Source organism: Tenrec ecaudatus, chromosome 3, assembly GCF_050624435.1.
Source record: "Tenrec ecaudatus isolate mTenEca1 chromosome 3, mTenEca1.hap1, whole genome shotgun sequence".
Lineage (NCBI taxonomy): Eukaryota > Metazoa > Chordata > Mammalia > Afrosoricida > Tenrecidae > Tenrec > Tenrec ecaudatus.
This window is the reverse complement of record NC_134532.1, coordinates 136,200,857-136,222,384: the sequence shown is the minus strand read 5'-3', so window position 1 is coordinate 136,222,384 and position 21,528 is coordinate 136,200,857. Positions and strand designations below refer to the sequence as shown.

The following is a 21,528-nucleotide window of genomic DNA, read 5'->3' as shown; positions in this document are numbered from 1 at the left end:
AAAACACCCGATTCACACATCAACTTCAATATATTGAATGGAATAAAATGATCTTCTAGAGATGTGAATAGAGTTGCCCTTTGAAAGATAAATGAAAGAGAAAATGACATCAGGAACAATTTTAAAGTTAAATTTTTTCTAGTGTTTTATTGTGGTTTGGGTGAAGGTTTATAGTGCAACCTGGTTTGCCACTCAGAAATTGTTTGACCATGTGTTTCACGACCTGGAATGCAGTGCCCGCGGTGTGCCAGCACTTTCCTCGCCTCTTTCCTATGTTCCCATTATTTGCCTTTTCCCCCTCCAACACCTTCCTGCGTCCTGAGCTTTGGTTTGGTAGTATTATGCACTTTACCGACCCACCTGTTGTTCAGCTGTCAGGTGACCCTGTATCTTACCCCAGCCATGGGTCCCGTTTAAGGCTTGAAGGGTGTCTACGAGCCATAATCTTGAGAGTTCCACAAGTTGCTAACAGACCGTCGAGTCTGTTTTTTTTTTTCATGTTTGAACATTTTGTTTTACCACTTTCATCCCCCACCTCCCAAACTGTACAGAAACTTCCTTTGCGATCCTGATCAGTGCGGTCCATAGTTACAGCCACACACTTTCCCTCGGGGCAGTGGAGGCTGTGACGGAATATTTTCCTCGTAGAAGACGGTCACTTGCAAGCTTTAAAGACTTCCAGTCTGTTTTTGAAGATTAACATTCTATAACTTCCCCCATGCCTTCTAGACAAGCCCTGGGACATAGCTGATTAAAGGGAAGTCCAAGGGGTTTTCAAAGTTCAAGGAGCATAGTAAAACACACAATCAAGGTCAGATGATTTTTCCATGGGGTGCTTCCAAAAGCACTGTGCTGAAGGTGTGCTGTCTAAGTTTGGTATGGCTCTGGAGTTAAACATACAGCTCCACATTGTACTTAAGCTCCTAATAAAAGAAATTTTGTAAATCTAGAAACTGTAAAGCATTAAAGTATGTGAAATTATAAAGGAAGCTGCTGAATATTAAACTATTTTTATGGTTTGCATATAACATACATTTTAAAAATGTTCCATATAATCTCATTTTATAAATGTTTAAGAACTGAATATAGAAACTTACGTTTCACTGTTACTATAATTGGTATGCTTTTGGAGTTATAGCAGCAAATAGTAAAAGATAAGAAGAGTAAAACTCCCTTTTCAGAAGTTGTATTTCGTGTCTGTTTAGTGTTGTCAACAACTAGCATCTAAATAATAATTTAGCCTGACCTGGCTTTTGAGCACTATGAGCTAATTATCTTCAGGGACATATTTAGTGCAAAGAAATGTTGCTCACTGTGTTAAATAATAAAACCCACCCAAACCCCAAACTCTCATGATAGAAATAGAAAAGTTATTCAAATAGTATCAGAATCTACATCATAAAGATACATACCAACTTTTCAATTTTTTTAGAGTACTATCTTCTCTTAAGTTGTATATATTTCATTTGTAAATAATATTTTCTCAGAAAGTGTGTGTGTTTTAAGGAAACACAAATAGACCAACATACTTTCTCATACCTTCAGAGAAATGTCATCTGAACCCTAGTTGTTGAAATTGATGACTAGTTATGAAATATAGTTTGCGAATTTATCATTTTGGGGGTTATTATTATGAGCCTGCGCATTTCTTTCCAGAATATATTTGACAACCCACCGAAAACAAAATATATTCCTGAAATTGTTGTTTTATTATGGAAATACTTAAAAGCCTTAAATATACCTCCATTATTATATAGTAACTTACACATGATAATAAACTGTTTAGGCTAAAGGTATTATTGAAAAGGAATACTTGAGATTTGAAATTCAAAGCAATCATTCTTTTTTTTTAAAATCATTTTACTGGGGGCTCCTACAGCTCTTATCACAATCCATACATCTAACCATTGTGTCAAGCACGTTTTTACATTTGTTGCCATCATCATTTTCAGAACATTTTCTTTCAATTTGAATTCTTCGTATCAGCTCCTCATTTTTCCCATCCCCCTCCCTCCCTCATGAACCCTTGATAATTTATAAATTATTATTTTTTCATGTCTTACACTGACTGATGTATCCCTTCACCCACTCTTCTATTGTCTTTCAACCTGGGAGGTGGTTATATGTAGATCATTGTGATAGGTTCCCCTTTCTCCTCCCATCTTCCCCTTACCTTCCTGGTATCACTACTCTCATTATTGGTCCTGAGGGATTTATCTGTCCTGGATTCCTTGTGTTTCCAGCATGTATCAGTATCAGTGTACATGCCGGATTTGTAAGGTAGAATTGGGGTTATGATAGTCGGGGGAAGGAAGCATTAACAAACTAGAGGAAGGTTGTGTGTTTCATTGGTGCTATACTACACTCTGACTGGCTCATCTCTTCCTTATGACCCTTCTGTAAGGGGATATCCAATTGTCTACAGATGGGCTTTGTGTTTCCACTCTGCACTCCCCCTCATCCACATTGATATGATATTTTTTGTTCTGGGTCTCTGATGCCTGATACCTGATCCCTTCGACACCTCGTGATCGCACAGGCTGGTGTGCTTCTTCCATGTGGACTCTGTTGCTTCTGAGCCAGTTGGCTGCTTATTTACCTTCAAGCCTTTAAGACCCCAGATGCTATATCTTTTGATAGCCGGGCACCATCAGCTTTCTTCGCCACATTTGCTTATGCACCCATTTTGTCTTCCGCGATCCTGTCAGGAAGGTGAACATCACGGAATGCCAGGTTATTAGAACAAAGTGTTCTTGCATTGAGGGAGTACTTGTCTTTCTGCTACCTTAATACTTAACATATAAATATATGTATATAGATCTATTTCCCTGTATTTACATATGTACAAAACTGTACTTAGACCTCTATAAATGCCCATTTGCCTCTTAGTTCTTTCTTCCATTTCCTTTTACTTTCCTCTTATCCCACTATCATCTTCAGCCTTCATTCAGTTTTCAGTAATGCCTCTCAGTTACACTGCCCTTGATGAAGCCCTACCAGGCATCCTACACCCTCCTTGCCATCAAATTTAGATCACTTGTTGTTCCCTTGTCCCTGGGTTTGTTAACACCCCCATACTGTCACCCACCTCGCTCTCTCCCATATCCCCCTGGAATTGTTCGTCCCATTGTTTTTTCCTCCGGATTGTTTATCCTGCCTATCTTATCGAGGTAGACATGCAGAGACAATGATAAACACTAAAACCAAACAACAAAAGGAAACAAAAACACAAAACAACAACAAAATGACCAAAGGAAGAAAAACCTATAAATAGTTCCAGGTCTGTTTGTTGACCTTTTAGAGTGTTTTCCAGGCCAGTCTGATGGGGCTCCATGCCCTTGCCCCAAAGTCTATTTTTGGCACTACCCAGGGACTTCATAAAAGCAGTCATTATTATTAAGCTATTTAGTTGAGTAACTTGGGTTTTTCTGTGTTATCTTTCCCTAAAGGTGAGGTAACTTATTTTAGTTGTGCAAACTAAATTACAGCTTACTAAAATAAAGACTTTAGCTAGTATTTAAAAATAATGAGTGGAAAATAATTTTTAAAAACCCGTCTATCTTAATTCTATCAAAAGTGGGAGAATTCTATTGTGTGTGATAAATAAAGCAGAACAGTGGATTGCTTCTATTGTATATTACTCATTGAACACATTTTAGTGTATGTTTTAAAAAATAATATTGTTTTAAAATAATAATTTTGTTTGAAAGCGTTTTACAATGTGAGGAATGTTCTGTAAAATTTTTGTCATCTTAAAATTAGGTAGCTGCCACTGGATATCAATAATTTTAGAATCAGGAAGGGTTTTTAAGCATCTGTTACCCAAACATGGTCTTGGACACATACCCCAAATCATAAAAGGGGTCAGTGGTAGGGTCCTATCATAGTTAGGTTTCCAGTTCAAGGGCTTTCCACCACGTGTTACTTTCTAATTTTTTTCGTAAAAGATGTATTCCAATGTCCTTTGGCTTATTAAACCAATCTGAAGAAAATATATAGCTAAATTTCAGCGTGGACTTTTGGGGATGTGAGAAGGGTCAGCTGTCTTTATAAGAGAGTTGTCTTCTTTATGCTCTGATATGTAGCCTTTTCCTTACCCCACGCCCCATCTTCTTAACCTGCTTGTTGGTAATCCGGAGTGTGGCTCAGGGTAAATGTTAACCGTCAGAAACAGTAACCCCAAGCCACATTCAGGATCACAGTGCAGAGAAGTCCCTTAAAGGAACTTCTCCTGAGTCACTTCCACAGCATTTCCTTAACTGTTTGCAACCAGCCAACCAGTACAGGGGAGACCATACCTTAAAGACATAGAAATTGGAACTCAAACTCAGGATACCATCGAATTCAACCATCTCCTTTCCTGGAGTCCTGCATTTAAATTCCAGAATAAGACTTCTTCTACTCTTTCTATTCTCATTTCAAATGGAGACCAGATACATTACAGACACTTTGCTTTGTTGTGTTTTTTTTTTTTTTTGGTTGGGGGGGTGGGCGCAGGGAGAGGGGACTGGCTGGAAAGTTGGCCCCACCACTAACCACTCAACAAACTTTTCACATCAAGATTCTATAATTTTTAACACAAAAGGAAGGTTCAAAGTCAGGCCCTTCCATTTCTTTGTACATTAAACTATATCAGAAAGAGCCACATATTCTAGTGTGCTAGACAGATAAGGTTTTAAAACTCTCAGAGCTCGCTGCCCTTGAGTCCATGCTGACTCGCAGCGACCCCTGTGGGTTTCCGAGAGCTCTGTTTATGGGAGTAGAAAGCCCTGTCCTTCTCCTGTGTAGCTGCTGACCATGTGGAGTGCAGCCCAACAAGTAGCCCCTGCTCCACCCACGCTCCTTAGATGAGGTTTTAGTGGGCTACTGTCGGAGTAGCGTTTTGAAGCTGCTACCGGTGAGACTGTCAGAAGCAGTGGTTGGCATTCCATGCTCCACTGGGTTTGTTAATGAGATGCGATAGGAACAAAATGATCTGAAGGAAGATATTTCAGTTGAAGTATGAAAGTCACAAATATAGGATTATTACTGTGACTAGTAACAGGAACCTCCATTTATTCATAATAAATATGAGGGAGCTGCAGAAAGTTCATGGGAAAAGTTGATCTCATAAATCTATTTTCCCACATATTTGTTTTTGAAGCCCCTTTATATATTTGATGCCGGTAAATAATGCGTAAAGCAGTAGGAAGAGGTAGGACAATGCATACTGGTACTTAGATGTCTTTTGTGAAAGCTATACTTTACAATTCCATAGCACCCTTTGGCCTGGGGTGTGTTTCTCTTAATCCCTGCCCCCCACCTTTCTTTAAACATCATTATAGGGTTCTTTTGTTCTGCTCTTATCCCTTCTTCCTCATTCCTACCACCTTCTTTTCTGCCTTTCTCCACTCCACCTCAGGATCTTAGAAGTTGTCTGCTTTCGAATAGGCGTGTCCGAGGAATGCTCTCCTTCTCCCCACATGACATAATTACCATTCACTCCCCGTGCATTGCCCTGCGGGCTGGCAGAAGATTCCTGATTCTGAAGGATTATTGACTTAGTGCCAGTACTGTGAGTGGAGTATGAACAGTACTCCCACACCCTGGGTGGGGACCCTAAAAGCATTTTGCTTTCAACTGCTGAAACTCCCCTGCATTCTAGATAATACTAGGAGAAAAAGTGTAAGATTAAACTCTACAAACCTAAGTGCTACAGAAGTAGTTATGATTAAATATTTCTTTTTTTGAAGATCAGTCTATTTTGTTCAAATTTACAATACTGCTTCCTTCCTTCCAGCGCTGTGACCTCTGGTTCTGGCCTAGTTTTGCTGTCCTGTGACTGCTCTGTGAACAGAGTCGTGTTGCACAACTAAACTATGCAAACACTCAAGTGTGTGTGCTTTTTCTCATGACTGAACCACCTTAATGTCTCACTTCCATGAGAAAATTGAATTTAAACGCTTATACAGATAGTCTATAAATGTTAATGTTCACTGTGTAAGTTATCATTCATCAGTGGACATATGAAGGCTGGTTTTCTTTTCTTCCCTGTTCCAAAGCTTGTCTATCATTTTGAAAATCCCAAACTGGTAAACATGAACTCTTTCAAATATTATGTCTTCCTTTTATTTCCCTTTGAGAGATAACAATATTTTAAAAATCCAAGAATATGATTGAGTTGTTACTTAGGTTACTCCAGAAATTGAAATGATTAGTTTCAGTATTGAGTTTCTGTTTCATGCATATCAGTTCCATAAAAATAACTACAACTAAGCAGGAATTTTATGGGACCTATCCCTTATGTATTTCTGATATGACTCAACTGATAGAGGATGCATTTTTTTAAAATGAGAAGCACACTACTAAAAGTTCATCATCTTAAGTCAAGAGAACTAAGTGCTGACTATGTATCCAGGACTAGATTTTAAGAATTTTCATATTAGACCATGGTCCAGTAGAAGTTCTTCAATGAAGCAAACATTTTATACCCACATGGTCCATCTCAGTAGCTACCAGCCACATGTGTGAAATGTCCAGGCTGTAAATGAAGAACGGAATGCTTAATTTTAGGGGCACATGCAGCTTGCGGCCACCATATTAGAGCCGCTTTAAACAATTTCTTCATAAAGGAATTTCAGTAAAAATGTCAGAATTCAGTTGTGGAAAGACTGGTTAGCAACAAGGCCAAAAAGAAGCAGGATATTATGTACCGTAAAATGACTATCAAATCATTAATGCTTAACTGATGAATTTCCTTTTCTCATCCTTTCCTTTCTTGAGAAGTAAACTTAGTTAGTAGTTACTTGTCCTTTATATAGAGTCACAGAGTAGTTGGAATTGACTTGAGAACAATAGGTGTGTTTTAGGTATTAATTGTAACCTGGTGTATGGAAATCCAGAATTAATCTTTCCACTGCTTACAACATTCCGATACAATACTGGGAAAGTGCTAATTTTGATCTTATTTTTAATCAGTTTCAGAATACTTAAGGGCCTTCCATAGAAAACTAAGCAATGAGAGAACATGGCAAAAGATGAAGATATTGATGATATTAATAACTTTACAGTAATTACAAAAAATTAAAATATGAATAATGGTGTTATATGTACTTAGACTGTTATATGCCTGGAGACTCATCCAGACAATGTCTTTGGTTTGTAATGGCTATTTTTGTGCTTGTGGCCTAAGCATTTGAGAAGAGGTGAGCACTATATTGTTCATTAGTTTAAGTAAGAACACACCAGAAACTAGGCATTTCTCTTTTGATTTATCCAAGTGAGAAAATGTGAAATTGTCTTTTTAAGGATAACTAAAACCCATTGCCCTTGAATCAGTTCCAATTCATAGTGGCCCTAAATAGGGTTTCCAAAACTAAACCTTTATGGGCGCATTCTCATCCATTTCCTGTGGAGAGAATGGTGGTTTCGGACACCTCTAATAGTATTAACACCTAGCCCACACCTTCCATCAGGGTTCCCTTTTTATTTCATTTATCTATTTTTAAATAATTTTATTGGGGGCTCTAGGAGCTCTTTTTTAACATTTTATTAGGCGCTCATACAACTCTATCACAATCCATGCATATACATACATCGATTGTATAAAGCACATATGTAAATTCTTTGCCCTCATCATTTTCAAAGCATTTGCTCTCCACTTAAGCCCTCCGCATCAGGTCCTCTTTTTTTCCCTGGCTCTAATAGCTCTTATCGCAATCCATACATCCATCCATTGTGTCAAGCACATTTGTGCATACGTTGCCATCATTTTCTTTTAAAAAATCATTTTATTGGGGGCTCATGCAGCTCTTATCACAATCCATACATACATCCAGTGTGTCAAACACATTTTTACGTTTGCAAAACATTTTCTTTCAAATTGAGCCCTTGGTATCTGCTCACTTTTCTACCTTCTCCCACTCTCCCTCCTTCATGAACCCTTGATCATTTATAATTTTTTTTTCATTTCTTACACTGACCAATGTCTCCCTTCACCCTCTTTTCTGCTCTCCATCCCCCTGGGAGGGGGTTATATGTTGATCATCATGATAGGTTCCCCTTTTCTCCCCCACACCATCCCCTTATCCTCCTGGTATTATTACTCTCATTATTGGTCCTGAGGGATTTATATGTCCTGGATTCCCTGTGTTTTGGTCTTGTAACTGTACCAGTGTACATGCTCTGGTCTAGCCAGATTTTTAAGGTGAATTGGGGTCATGATAGTGGGGTTAGGGGGGTGGAGGGAAGCATTAAAGAACTAGAGGAATGTTGTATGTTTCATCAGTGCTATACTGTACTCTGACTGGCTTGTCTTTTCCTTGTGACCCTTCTGTTAAGGGATGTTCAATTGTCTACAGATGGGCTTTGGGTCTCCACTCCGCCCTCCCCCTCATTCACATCAATATGATTTTTTTGTTTTGGGTCTTTGATACCTCATACCTAATCGAATCGACACCTCATCATCACACAGGCTAGTGTACTTCTTCCATGTGGGCTTTGTTGCTTCTCAGCTAGATGGCCACTTGTTGGTCTTTGAGACCCCAGACACTATATCTTTTGATAGTTGGGCACCATCAGCTTTCTTCAACACATTTGCTTATGCACCTATTTTGTCTTTAGTGATCATGTCGGGGACGGTGAGCATTATAGAATTATTAGAACAAAGTGTTCTTACATTGAAGGAGTACTTGAGTTGGTGGCCCAATGTCTGTCTGCTGCCTTAATATGTACATAGATCTATTTTCCTATGGACAAAGGAACAATAAGTGTTCTAAATCAATAGTGAGGAGGGCGTCGGATGCCTGGTGGGGCTTGATCAAGGGCAATGTAGCTGAGAGAAATTACCAAAACCCAAATGAAGGCTAAACTTGACAGTGGGACGGAAGGAAAGTAAAAGGAAATAGAGTAAAGAAATAGTGGGCAAAGGACATTTATAGAGGTCTAAATACAGGCATGAACATATGTAAATATATTTGTATATAATGATAGGGTTCCCTTTTTAAACACTACCAAGACCCAAACGCATAGCCATCGAGTCCATTTTGACTCTCAGTGGCCCTATGGGATGAAGTAGAACTGAAGCAGTGACTCTTTACAGAAGAAAACCTAATCTTTCTTCTATAAAGCCATTGGAAGGCTTGAACTGCAGACCTTTCAATTAGCCATTTAACTGCACTGAGGAAAGTTAAATATGAAATCAGGACAGACTTCCTAGGGCTCATATTCACAGTAACTTAGTACTGATCTGGGAGCACACAGATATCATATACTCCTTCCTCAGAAACCAGGGTCCTAATTTAAATCTACTTCATAACCTCGTTAGCATAGCCTAATTGTGACTTAGATTTAGCCACCTTGTGGGAAGCATAGATTGGTAGGACTTTAAGAGAAACTTTAAGTGGTTCTTTCTCTGATATTTGCAATTACATTGGTGGCACCGTCATGTGCCTAAAAAGGCAAGCAAGAAACTTACGAGTGATCTTTTTCTCTTTCCTCGTTTGCTGAAGTTCATTTGAAATTCTTTTCAAAGCTATCTATAGTTTGTTATAATACCTTCCTATAGTCAATGAAACACAAGTAAACATTTTCCCCATATTCTCTATATTCAGCCAAGATCCATCTGACATCAACAATGCTATCCTTTGTTCCACATTTTCTGAATCTGGCCTGAACCCCTGGCAGCTCCCTGTCAATGTACTATTAAACCATTGTTGGATGGTCTTGCATGTGATATCAGTGACATTGTTTTATAATTTGAACATTCTGTTGGGTCACCTTTCTTTGGAATGGATAAAAATATGCATCATTCAATATTTTGTCCATAGAATCTTTCAGTATGCAAATTCAAGGCTTGAACTTTACTTTCTCACTTTAAGATATGCTGAGTGTGTTCTTCCTTTTCAGTTTTCTAACTCTGAGTCTTTCAACATTGTATTATAATATTTTGTTTCTCATACTGCCCTTTGAAACTTTCTGTTCAGCTCTTTGACTGCATCATTTTTTCCATTTGCCATAGCTACTTTATGAGTAAGTTTCAGAGTCTCTTCTGACAACCACTTTGATCTTTTCTTACTTTCCTGTCTGTTTAATGACTTTTTGCTTTCTTTGTGAATGATGTTCTTAATGTTCTCCCACAATTCATCTGATCTTTTGACATTAGCATTTAATGCGTCAAATCTGTTCTTGAAATTTGGGTGAGATAGACTCAAGGTGCTCATGGACTTGCTCACATTTTCCTGAACCTCGGACTGAATTTTCTAAGAGTAATTGGTAGTCTGTTCCATCCTGAGCCGCTGGCCTGGGTTTAGCTGTTGATACTAAGCTTCCTCGTAATCTCTGACCCTAGATGTCAATATGATTTCTGTGTATTCCGTCTGGAGAAGTCCACATGCATAGTTGCCATCTGAGTTGTTGTAAAAAGGTATTTATCCTGAAGAAGTTGTTTCTTGCGAAATTCTATCCTGTGGTCTCCAGCTTTGTTTCTATCACCACGACCATATTTTCATGATAGAAACTATTTCCTCATTGCTTCCAATTTGTGTATTCCAGTTGCCAATAATTGGCAATGCATGTTGATTGTTCAATTTCAGACTGAGGACATTGGTAGAATTCTCCATTTCTACACCGTTAGCTTTAATGGTACATACATTTGAACAATAATTGTATGAATTGGCTTTTCTTGAATATAGGTAGACATTACCCTATCATAGACACCATTGCACTTCAAGACAGAACTTGAAATATCCTTTTTAATGAAGCAGCACTATTCCTCTAGATTGTATTATTCCCAGCATATTAAACCGTATGATGTCCTGATTCAAAATGGCCGTTATCAGACCATTTCAACTCTCTCCTATCTAGAATATCCATCTTTAGGTGTTGCATTTCATTTTTAATGACAACAATTTTCTTAGATTCATACTTCGTACCTTCCAAGATCCAATTAGTAGTTTATATTTGCATCTCATCTTCTCATTTTGAATCATGCCCCATTAGCAAATGAAGGCCCCAGGGATTCATTCCTGCAGGCTTTACTCCGTCTGCTTCCTTGGGATGGACCTACTTTGAGAAGGCTGCTCTCCTGCAGTCATATTTTGAGTGCCTTCTGACCTGAGAGGGTCCTCCTCTAGCACTGACCCTGACCCGGTGCTGCTTCTGTTCAACAGGTTTTTAGTAATTGACAATGTTTTGATGCCATCCATACGGTTTTCAGGGGCTCGTTCCTCTGAAATGGACAGCCCATTCCTTCTTCGTAGTCTGTTCTTAGCCTGGAAGCTCTGCCGAAACTTGTTCACTTTGGGTGACCCTGTTAGCATATGAAATGCCAGTATCATTGCTTTCACCAACATAGCAACACACAGCCACCACAGTATAACAAACTGAGAGAAACAATCTAGCTTCTTAGAGTATATATATCGAATGCAGTCTATGTATCTTTCCAGTTTCTTCTCCCTTTTCCATTTTTTCCTTCACACTTCATTCTAAACACACATATATACACACACAGTATATTGTCAGAAATATATTTCTATATTGCCCTATTTATATTTCTGTGCTAACATGCAGCTCTCTTCTGTGGTTGTTAAATCTTTCAAGCATTGCCTCAGCCAGGAAATCTTCCCTTACCTTCTCAGTTTCGGATGAAGACCTGTGTTGGACTCAAATTGTTTATTTTGAAGAGTTTATCTCCCCTGCAGACCTCTAAAATGTTGACCTATTCTAATTCAGAACTGTGTTCTCACTTCTCCCACTACACCTGACATACAAGAGGCTCTCAGTAAGTTTGCTAAAATAGAGTATTATAATGTGGCACAATAGAATTATAATATACAAAGTGGGCCCATTTCAGATATGAGGTACAACACTATTATGAGGGGGAATTTTACATACAATGAAGGAGCATTCTTCTGTGTTTTAAGATGGAAATTATGTACAATTATGTACTTTTAAATAATAAATTTGGGTAATTGACAATCCATGAAATTAACTTACTGTAATATTCTACTGCTTGAGAAAGTTTTAGAAGGGCAGTAAAGTAAAAAGAGAGGATTCTGGAGGACGCTGAGAGAGCAATATAGCCAATGTGACCCATGTCTAGGTCTAGGTCTGATGCTACTACATTCTGCAGGACCACCATAGAACAGAGTTGAACAAACAAAAAAACCCAAACCCGCTGCCATTGAATCAAGTTCTACTCACAACAACCTTAAAAGGGGTTTCCAAGACCATGGATCTTTATGAGACCCTCCCCCCATCCTTCTTTTGCAGAGCACCTGATGAGCTTGTACCACCTGCTTTGCAGTTAGTCATCCAATGTTTTCTCATCAGAGCCCCTTATTGGGATCAGAGACTTGTTTTTATCATTTGTAGTCCGGGCAATGCTTCTATATAGAGAGTGATGTGCACATTACAGAACGTTTTCCATATATCTTTCCTGACTTATGTACATTCACAGTTGCATGAACTTTCTTATCCTGTATTAAAACATTACTTACCATACCATCAAAGGATTTTAGAATATATTCTATTAATTTCAACATGGTATAATATAGAATTCATTCATCTCCAGGGAACAAAATAGTTACATAAAAGATAATATCTCTTATATCCAGAAATTAATCCTCTAAAAAAGAAGCACGGGGAAAGAAATCTGTTAACACATAATTTTGCTTTATTTTGACTTGGAAATTAAAACATTGTATTTATTGGTACCCATATCCTTAAAATCACACTCTTAAGAAAATGGATTGTTTTGAGCTACAAAGTCAATCGCTTAGTGTATCTCTTTTTGAATTTTTTTTCTTTAATTTGAGTTACATGTTAAAGGTAAAGTCCAAGATAATAGAGATTGTGTACTTTCTCTTGTTTAATTTCCCAGGCTGAGTTTCTGCATTGTACTTGTTTGGGCATGAGTGTTTGTCACTTGTAAATGTTGATTTTAAATTATGGCTTGTACTGGCTTCGTTCTATTAAAGGTGAAGATAGTCGATTCAAACATTTCATCCGATGCAGCTCTGTTTAAACCCAGAGTGGTATATAACTTTGCAAACTGTGTTTTATAAAAATTTAAGGATCGCCATCATGATCACATACGTTTAATGTGTTTAAAGTAGAGCTTGTGACCCAATGTTGTCCAGAATTCATGATAAAACCCTCTGGCCTGTTGAACGCTGCCATATAAATGGAGTCAGTATTTGAGAATCAGGAAGAATTTTGCCCCGAAGATCAGATAACAATGAAAGGATAATAAAATAAATCCTTGTAAGATTTTTTTTACTTTATATTCTGACCATAAAAAATATGATATGTTCTTCATTACAGTAAGATGGTACCCAAAATTAAAGGTTATCTTCAGCTCTCAGAATCCTTCCTGTAATCCTACATCATTTACAGTCTCAAACGCCATTGGGAACAGTTCTGCTCTGTCTGTATAGGGTTGCTGAGTTGAAATCTGCACAATGGCAATAGTTTTGGTTTAGTTTATGATCATGGGATCTCTGTAATGACTTCTCTCCCCTTCTACGTTATTCTTCTTTAGCCCCTACTCTTCCTTCTTGCACACATAATCAACGAAGTGAAAATACCTACACGCATGCACACATAAAATGTCTTATGTGTTTATGCACACACACTCCTGATTTGCCGCTGCCTCTTCCAGTGGCCTATGCCAAGACTTCGTTTACCTTTCACAAATCACTGTATAAAATGTGTATCTGAAGATTCTTATTAGCCCTGCTGCGCATGCATCAAGAATCTTGACATCCAGAGACCTTGGTAATACAGTCTACGTATGTATGTGCTTAGGAGTATCTCTTTGGTTGAAATATAGTTCAGTTTTCAAGTAGCATAGCAATCACCAGCTTTTGTTGATGCTGGGAGATGGATTCATGATACTTAGGATTTAGTGTCTATTTGGAAACCTGCAATATTAAAAGTTGTTTGTTTGTTTGTGGATTCCTAGCATCCGAGTTGGAGTCTGCTCAATGGCAATAGGTTTGGTTTGATTCTGATCACACTGAAGTGAAACTTGGAACCCCTTCTAAGCTGTTCTTCTTTAGATCTGAAGTGCTAGACTTATATATTAGAATATAAATAGGAGATATATTGTAATGTCTAGACGATCCAAAAAGAAAAGTATTAATACTGTTAGGATACTTCCCCGAAAACTAAGTAAACCTTTCTTCTGCAGAGCAGAACCAAACAAAGCTACCCTCTATCTCGTTAGTGTAAGGCCCTGGTGACTTATGTGTTACTACATAACCTCAAGGTCAGCAGTTCAAACCCACCAGCTGCTCCATGGAGAAAGAGGAAGCTTTCTGCTCCTGGAAAGTTGACAATCTCAGAAACCTCAGGGACAGATCTACCCTGTCAATAGGATTGTTTTGAGCCACAGTAGACTCAATGACAATGAGGGTTTTGTGTTTTTTGTTTCTAAGCCCATATTACAAGAACTAACTTTTCATGTAAACAGTGACTGAGTAGTAAACTTTGACCAAGAAGTTCCATCTGATTACCTATATCTGCCATAATTAACAGCTTTAAAAAATATGTTGCAGCAAATAAATAACAGATTCTACTATTTCAGTGAATGTAAATCCCACCATCACCACAGTCTTGTAACACACACACACACACACACACACACACAGATTCTTCTTCCTCTTATTAATAGTCATGTCAAGCTAGTCATCCAGTTTGAGTTCCTAGACCACCAGCAAGCACCACACAACAGAGCACCCTTTCCCAGCCCCCAAGGGTGGAACTGAGAACATAAATAGACTAATACCTCATCAAGGAGTTAATCATCCCGCTAGTGACAGAAATTGTGGTTTGAACCCACCCAGAAGCAACTTGGGAAAGAGCTGGCAATCTGCTTTGCTAAAGGTCACAGCCTTGGTAAGCCTGTGATTACCTGTGTCCACACTCAGCACATGGAGCGAAGGCTGACATCGAGGGCAACTAACAGGAACAGATCCTCATCGAGAGAGATATGACTTGTTACATTGTTAAGAGGAATTAGACAAATTGAATTTATTTGTCTGAAAATTGCACCTCAGAATGGAAAACATTTACTGGTTTAGTCAAATTGGAGAAAAGGGAAACAAAATATAGCTACAGGGGAGAGGAAATATGTATGTGTGGAAAGTTCTCTGCTCAATTTACTGAACAGGCATATTATAACTATCCATTTCCTTCGTTGAGTATTACACCATCCTGCCTCTGTAGAAATTGAATCCTATCTTTAGCTTTATTGGTTACTGGCTTCTGCCTTGGAAAACAAGTCTCCAATTTGGTTAAATTCCCTTGGGAAAGTCTCTCAAAATTTAGGGTTGGAAGTGTTTTTTTTGTTTTGTTTTTTAACAGTAAAGCAGGAAGTACTTTTATTCCTCTAAACTAGCAATTCTTTCTAAGAAATCACTTAATGTGTAACGCAATGTGGTCATCCGAAAGAGCCCTGGTGGTGTAGTGGGTTCTGAATTGGCCTGCTTAGCAAAGTCAATTGTTCAAAACCACCAGCTGCTCTGTGGGAGAAAGGTGAGGCTTCCTGCTCCTGTAAAGAATTTCAGTCTCAGAAACCCTCAGGGCAGTGCTACCCTGTTCTGTAGGGTCTCTATGAGCCAGCATTGACTCAGTGGCAGTGAGTTTAGTTTTTGGTTATGGTCATCAAATTTAAAGTAGTATTAAATAAACTATTGTTGGAAGCCTTATATAATCCCTTAAGTTCATTTATAGTACACCAGAGGATTTTAAAATTTTATTTTATAATGACAAGTCCCTAAGATAGCATTGATGCATTGAAGGAAAACAAACAAACAAATAATATTTTGCTTTTCCAATTCTCAAACCCTTTGTATTATTTATAGTTTTCCTGATGCTCATACTTTTTAAAAGTAAATAAAAAATAAAACCAAAACCCTCATTGTTGTCTTATGGACCACCTGGTGGATGCGAACAGCTGACTTTACAGTAAGCAGCCCAATACAAAACCCCTGTCACCAGGGCTCCTGCTGAAGCAAGTCTGCTGTCTTCTGTCTCATCAGGTGCAGACTGTTGGCAGAGCAATTCTCCTCTCCATCAAGCCATCCTTCTGTTCCCATCTCTTTGGGGATTTGTCAAATATGACCCCCAGTCCTAACTCATTGCCCCCAAACTTTTCACAAACCTGGTTTTCATGGTGCATTTAACTAGTTCACTGAGCACCTTCCAGCACAGGGAATGATTATTTGTATGAACGCCATCTCTGCAAGCTAGCAAAGGAGTAAGAAAGAGTCCTTCGCCCACCTTGATCAACTGCTGCAACACACGAAGCAGGCCACTCTTCAGTTCTAGGTATTTACCATCGTCTACTTTCTCTGGTGCCAAGAAAAGCCACAAAACTGTTCCGATTGGTTCTGCAAAAATCCATGCATTCCAGCCTGATCCAAACCTTACTTTCATGACCACATCAGGCTTTCATGTGGTTTTTGCTGCCTCTACATTCTTCATAGCTGTATTTCCAGAATTTGGGTCTTCTTAAGCTCTCAGCCCCACCTATGCCTCTACCTCTCAAGGTCCCAGGAGGCAAGCCAGTTTTCATTGAGAGGAACAGTGCAGGTTTCTGACATGAGTGTTTTGGGATTCTGTATGCATCTTGACCCTTTCTAGATTCCACAACTTCTCGTTCTTAAGAAAAGGTTTTTGTTTGCCAAAGTAATCATTCATTTGTGTTTTTTCCTTTCAGTTTATTTTTCACCAATTTCCCTGTGATCACTGCTATCACTTGCGACTTCACTCTCCTCATCCTGTGAGCTTATCATTTCAATGCCTAAAGCCACGACCAGGCTTTCCACTATGTCAAAATGCTCTTAACTCCACGGGACTCTTGTTATTGATGTTGTTGTTGTTTCTCTTGCTCTTTCTTAAACTCTCTGACTTTTTGGACAAGTAATATGTGAACTGCTTGAAAAGGTGAAGCCCTTTTATAGTACTCATTTTCTTGAAATGTACTGTTTAGTCATGTGACCCTCTATTTGGCATCTGACCTGTCTGCGTAATGAAAATCATCCTTTAAAGGCCGTCAGTGTGACCTTTGTGCAGTGCTTGTGTTTGTTTGTTTGTTGATTTATTCATTCATATTCACTCAGCAGATTTACTCTGTTGGTTACACACCACTGACTTGCTAGGTGCTAGAGATACACCGAAAAAAAAAAAAAAGAATATTTTTGACCAGTGAGCTTACAACATAGGTAGTGGAGAGACCTTTGTTAGAGAATTCTGAATAAGGCAAGATGAATGGAAAAGAACAACATGCAGCTCAGCCTTTAAGCGATCCATGTAAGCTTGCGGAGCGGAGCGGGGGCCCTTCTTGTAGGAAAAGGAAAGGATGTTTAAGAAGGAGGAGAGGAAACGGCATTCCCAACAGAGGGCTCTCTTTGAAGAAGGCACCTAAAACTTTATGCTCTGGCTACTTGTAATTTACTAAGCATGGAACAAAGAATTTGAGAAAATAGAGAGGAGATCACCATGGAGCTGGGGTTATTTTTAAAAATCAAAACGCCGGAACTGACTTTTTGGCGTCTACAAAAAGTTTATGACCAGGAACCAAGTTAGGTAAGACTTGATAAACTACACAGACTTATTTGAAGGAGGTTAAGAAACGCAGTGGCGTGCTCAGATTTTAGCTTCTGGGAAGTTTACGCTCTGTCATGGGAGTTAGGACGAGGGGAATGTTTCTTGGAGGAAAGGGAACCCAAGGAGACGGTGCTGGGGCCCTATCATAGCAACGGTGTGGGTCAAGCAGAGAAGGCAGGTGGAAAAACTTAGAAGACAGAATGTAGATCTTAGTCCACACCTGCCTCTTGACACACACACTCACACACACATGCACTCATGTATGCACACACACACTGCCTTCTACAAGGGCACACTTTCTACAACCCCCAGTGTTTATTCATCTCATTCCTGTGGAACTAAATTTCCTGTCTTGAAGAGTTAAGTATTGGCATACTCGCCTTATCTTCTACATTTTGAAAAATTATTTAAGGTTGGGACCATATCGCTGGATTTCCTGCCCCACACAGCACCGAAGGAGCTCTAGTGGCTCAGAGGTTAAAGACCCAGCTCCTGACAGGGCGGTTCCCACCCGCTGCTCTTTAGGGAAAAGATCTGATTGCCTCCTTCCGTGAAGATACAACCTTGGAAACCCTTTGGGCAGTTCTGCTCTGTCCTGCAGTGTGTTTCTTTTGTTGTCGGATTTATAGCACCAGCCAGAGAATTGTGCACACAATAAGCCTTCAGAATTCCCTGTCGATGATACTGTGCTCTCTTCTGGGTGCCTTGGAAGAAACACTTGGTTATCTACTTAAGAAAAATCAGCCTAGAAAATTCTGACAAGTGCCTTTTACTCCCACACAAGTCAGAGTCAGCTCAGTGGGGACTGGGTGTGTTTGTTCTGGGGTTCGCGTATATTAATGTATTCAATGTTTCCAACAGCCTTCTAAGGAGTGCACGGTTATTCTTGCACTATTATTAAACCCACTTTACAAGGGAAGAAAAGAGAGACAGAGAGAGAGCGAGAGCACCTGCTTTCCTAAGGTTATTCTTCCAGCAGGTGATGGAACTAAGACTTCAAACCAGGAAGTCTAGTTCCAGCCCACCCCCAATGACCTCAGAATTGCAGGCACATTGTCTGACGCAGTCCAGTCAGTGGTACATTTACATGTAAATGCTGCCATTTCACAAGATTACATGTAACATTGTCTTTTCTGTTTGTCTTGTCATGTTTTTGTTTTAATTCTTTTAGAACCAGTTCGAAGATATAAAACTTACCACAGTGATATCTTTAGTACCTCCAGTGAGAGCCCATCTGTCATTTCTTCTGAATCAGATTTCAGACAAGGTGAGATCCATCAAAAATAATGTTTTTAAGAAACCAGGTTACTATTGTGGTTTGATTTCAGTGGGGTTGTGTTATGGTATGATGTAAGTTAGCAAAAAGGAGCATTCCATGTAAAAATGTTAGACAATTTAAAGATGCCAGTTATTCATTGTATTACAGGAGCTTAATTGTAGTTTCATCAAACAACTCTGTCGTTACTTTTATCATGGAAGAAGGTATCCATTGCCTTTAAAAATGACGTGATGTAGATCAAAGGGGTGTAATAGCATGCCGTTATTTTTCTATTCAAATAAGACTTATAAAAGTTATGTGTCTGCTAACTTCATACATTTTAGAACGACGACCCTGGTTTCTTCCACCTGTGTCATTCTTCCTTTTTCATTCACAATTAGTAAGAAGAAGTGAAGCTTCCAAGAGATTTGAATCTGGTAGTGACCTCCCTGGTGTAGATGAAGCCCCAAATGAAGGCCAGTCACAAAGACCCAGGTATTTCAGATGAAAAGCAGTAATGATGTATTTCAGTGACAGATTTTCTTTCCTTAGTGGAACCAAGAAGGAAATCATTACTTTATTTTCCCTGTTTTCCTTAGCTCAAATTCAATATGTTACAAATTAACTAAGGTATGTGCAAACTATTTTGTAATTTGAGTTTTAGTTACATTCAGTCCCCAGGTTATGAACATCTATCTGACTTAGATACAAGCTGTAGTTGGGCACCAACCCTGTAAAACACTTTGTGTTAAAAGCCTGCGCTACACACAGTGGTTTACAAGAACAAACAGGTACTAGTTTGAGACATGCCATAAAGCATTATTATTACTATTGTTTTTCCAGATATATTATCAGTTTTTATTTATAACTGGCAGTGATACAGTTGTTTTTTGGTTTGGGGTTTTTTTAATCATTTTATTGGGGGCTGTTCTAGTTCTTATTACATTCCATACATCAACTGTTTCAAGCATATCTGTACATATGTTGCCATCATCATTTTCTAAACATTTACATTCTATTTGAGCTCTTGGTATCAGCTCCTCTTTTTTCCCTCCCTCCCCAGCTCCCCAGCTCATGATCCCTTGATAAATGATCAATTATTATTGTTTTCATGTCTTACACCAACTGTTGTCTCCCTTCACCACGTGTGATCTCCCTGAGGTGGGGGACTTATGAATCGATCATTGCAATCGGTTCCCCTCTTCCTGCCCTCCACCCCCTCCCTTGTTGATAGGTGCCATCGAGGCGCTTTCAGTCATAGCAATCCTGTGCACAACAGAACAAACACTGCAAGGTCCGGCGCCAGCCTCACAGTGGCTCCTGTACCTGAGCGTCTTGTTGTAGCCATGGTGTCCGTCAGTAAAAGTATTAGTGTGGTATGTAATAGGGGTTTTTAGGTATCTCTGGATGCATTTCTATAATGTTTTTTTTATACATAGATATACAAGGAGCTAAAAAAGCACTTGACTGACATTAAATAAATACAAACAGTATTTAACTGTTATGACTTCCATACAAATTCAATTTAAAGATGCATTTGGGATTGGAACTCATTTGCAATCTGGGAACTGCCTGTTATTGCAATCCTTCTGTATCTGTATTAGTTTGTATTTGATTTTTAATTGTCAACTTGAATGTAAAATTGTTTATCAATGGTTAGGAAGATAAAGGCAAAGCATTAAAAATCTGCAAGAAAGTGAAGCCTTATTTCGAAGAGAATAGTACCTCTTGCTAAAAAAACCTGGGATATGGCCTCAGCCAACAGGCTCTCAGAAGTATTTCTTTAATGAATAGATTACTGCTAAGTAACCCATTTACTTAGAAGTTAACTATTCACTCTATCTCTCATGCCTTGAAAAGAGGCTCTCTTGTCCTTTTCTTTTTAAGTGAGTTTTGGGCTGTTTGGATTATGTTTTTATTCTTAGATACTTCGCTTATAAAGTGTAGGTATCTGTGTATGTGTGCTCTGGGCGTAAAATAGTGGTATTATAGCTATATATTAGTTTACTTTGCTTAAACTGAAAAAAAGGTCAGAAATGAATATCTTGACATAATGTGTGCACATGTGTGTCTCTTTGATAAGCAAGATGGCCAGTCTTAAATAGTAATCTGAAGTTTTAGTGTGATATTAAGAATCAGAAGTAGCTATAGATCTTTCTCCCAAAAGATGAGAATTCTTTTAAAAACTGAATGATATTTCAGCAAATTTAATGTAAGTGCCAACGTTGTAATAATTTATTAAGAATAAATACCGGACTAGTCCCCAGAAGTTGGAGATTGAAAAAGTCCCCAAAGTCTGCTTCCTCCCCCACCCCCCACCCCCAGCTTGTGCAGCAGTCACAACCATTGGAGGAAATGCCTCGCGTGGTGGGCACTGCTCAGGGCCACATCCAAAAGTCAGGAAGGGGTTAGCAAGATGCAGGTGCCAGAAGATGCTCCCCCCTCCTGGATCCTCCCAGTGATGAGATCACATTCCCTGCTTCTCAGTGGGCTTACTTCATAAGCAGCAGGATGGCATTGCAGGGAATCCTGTTCACAATTACTCACAGGTGAATCTTATTGATATTGCCTACCAGACTGATGCAGGGAAAAGTCATTAGGTTGGAGCTACATGGTGCAAACACATTGCAACCAAATATAATCATCTGTTGTCCACCCCTCAATTATACCTTACCTAT

The 21,528-nt window shown here is 38.9% G+C and overlaps 1 protein-coding gene across 17 annotated transcripts in view; it reads left to right on the top strand.

Annotated features, from left to right (window-relative positions):
• The window catches only part of PTPN13 (protein tyrosine phosphatase non-receptor type 13), a 234,606-nt gene that overhangs the window by 104,035 nt on the left and 109,043 nt on the right, over positions 1–21,528 (top strand). For all 17 annotated transcript variants that reach the window (XM_075544059.1, XM_075544061.1, XM_075544052.1 and 14 more), the window contains 2 exons: positions 18,764–18,859; positions 19,252–19,345. In XM_075544059.1, the coding sequence (XP_075400174.1) occupies positions 18,764–18,859; positions 19,252–19,345 (190 nt within the window). The remainder of the gene's footprint in view (positions 1–18,763; positions 18,860–19,251; positions 19,346–21,528) is intronic.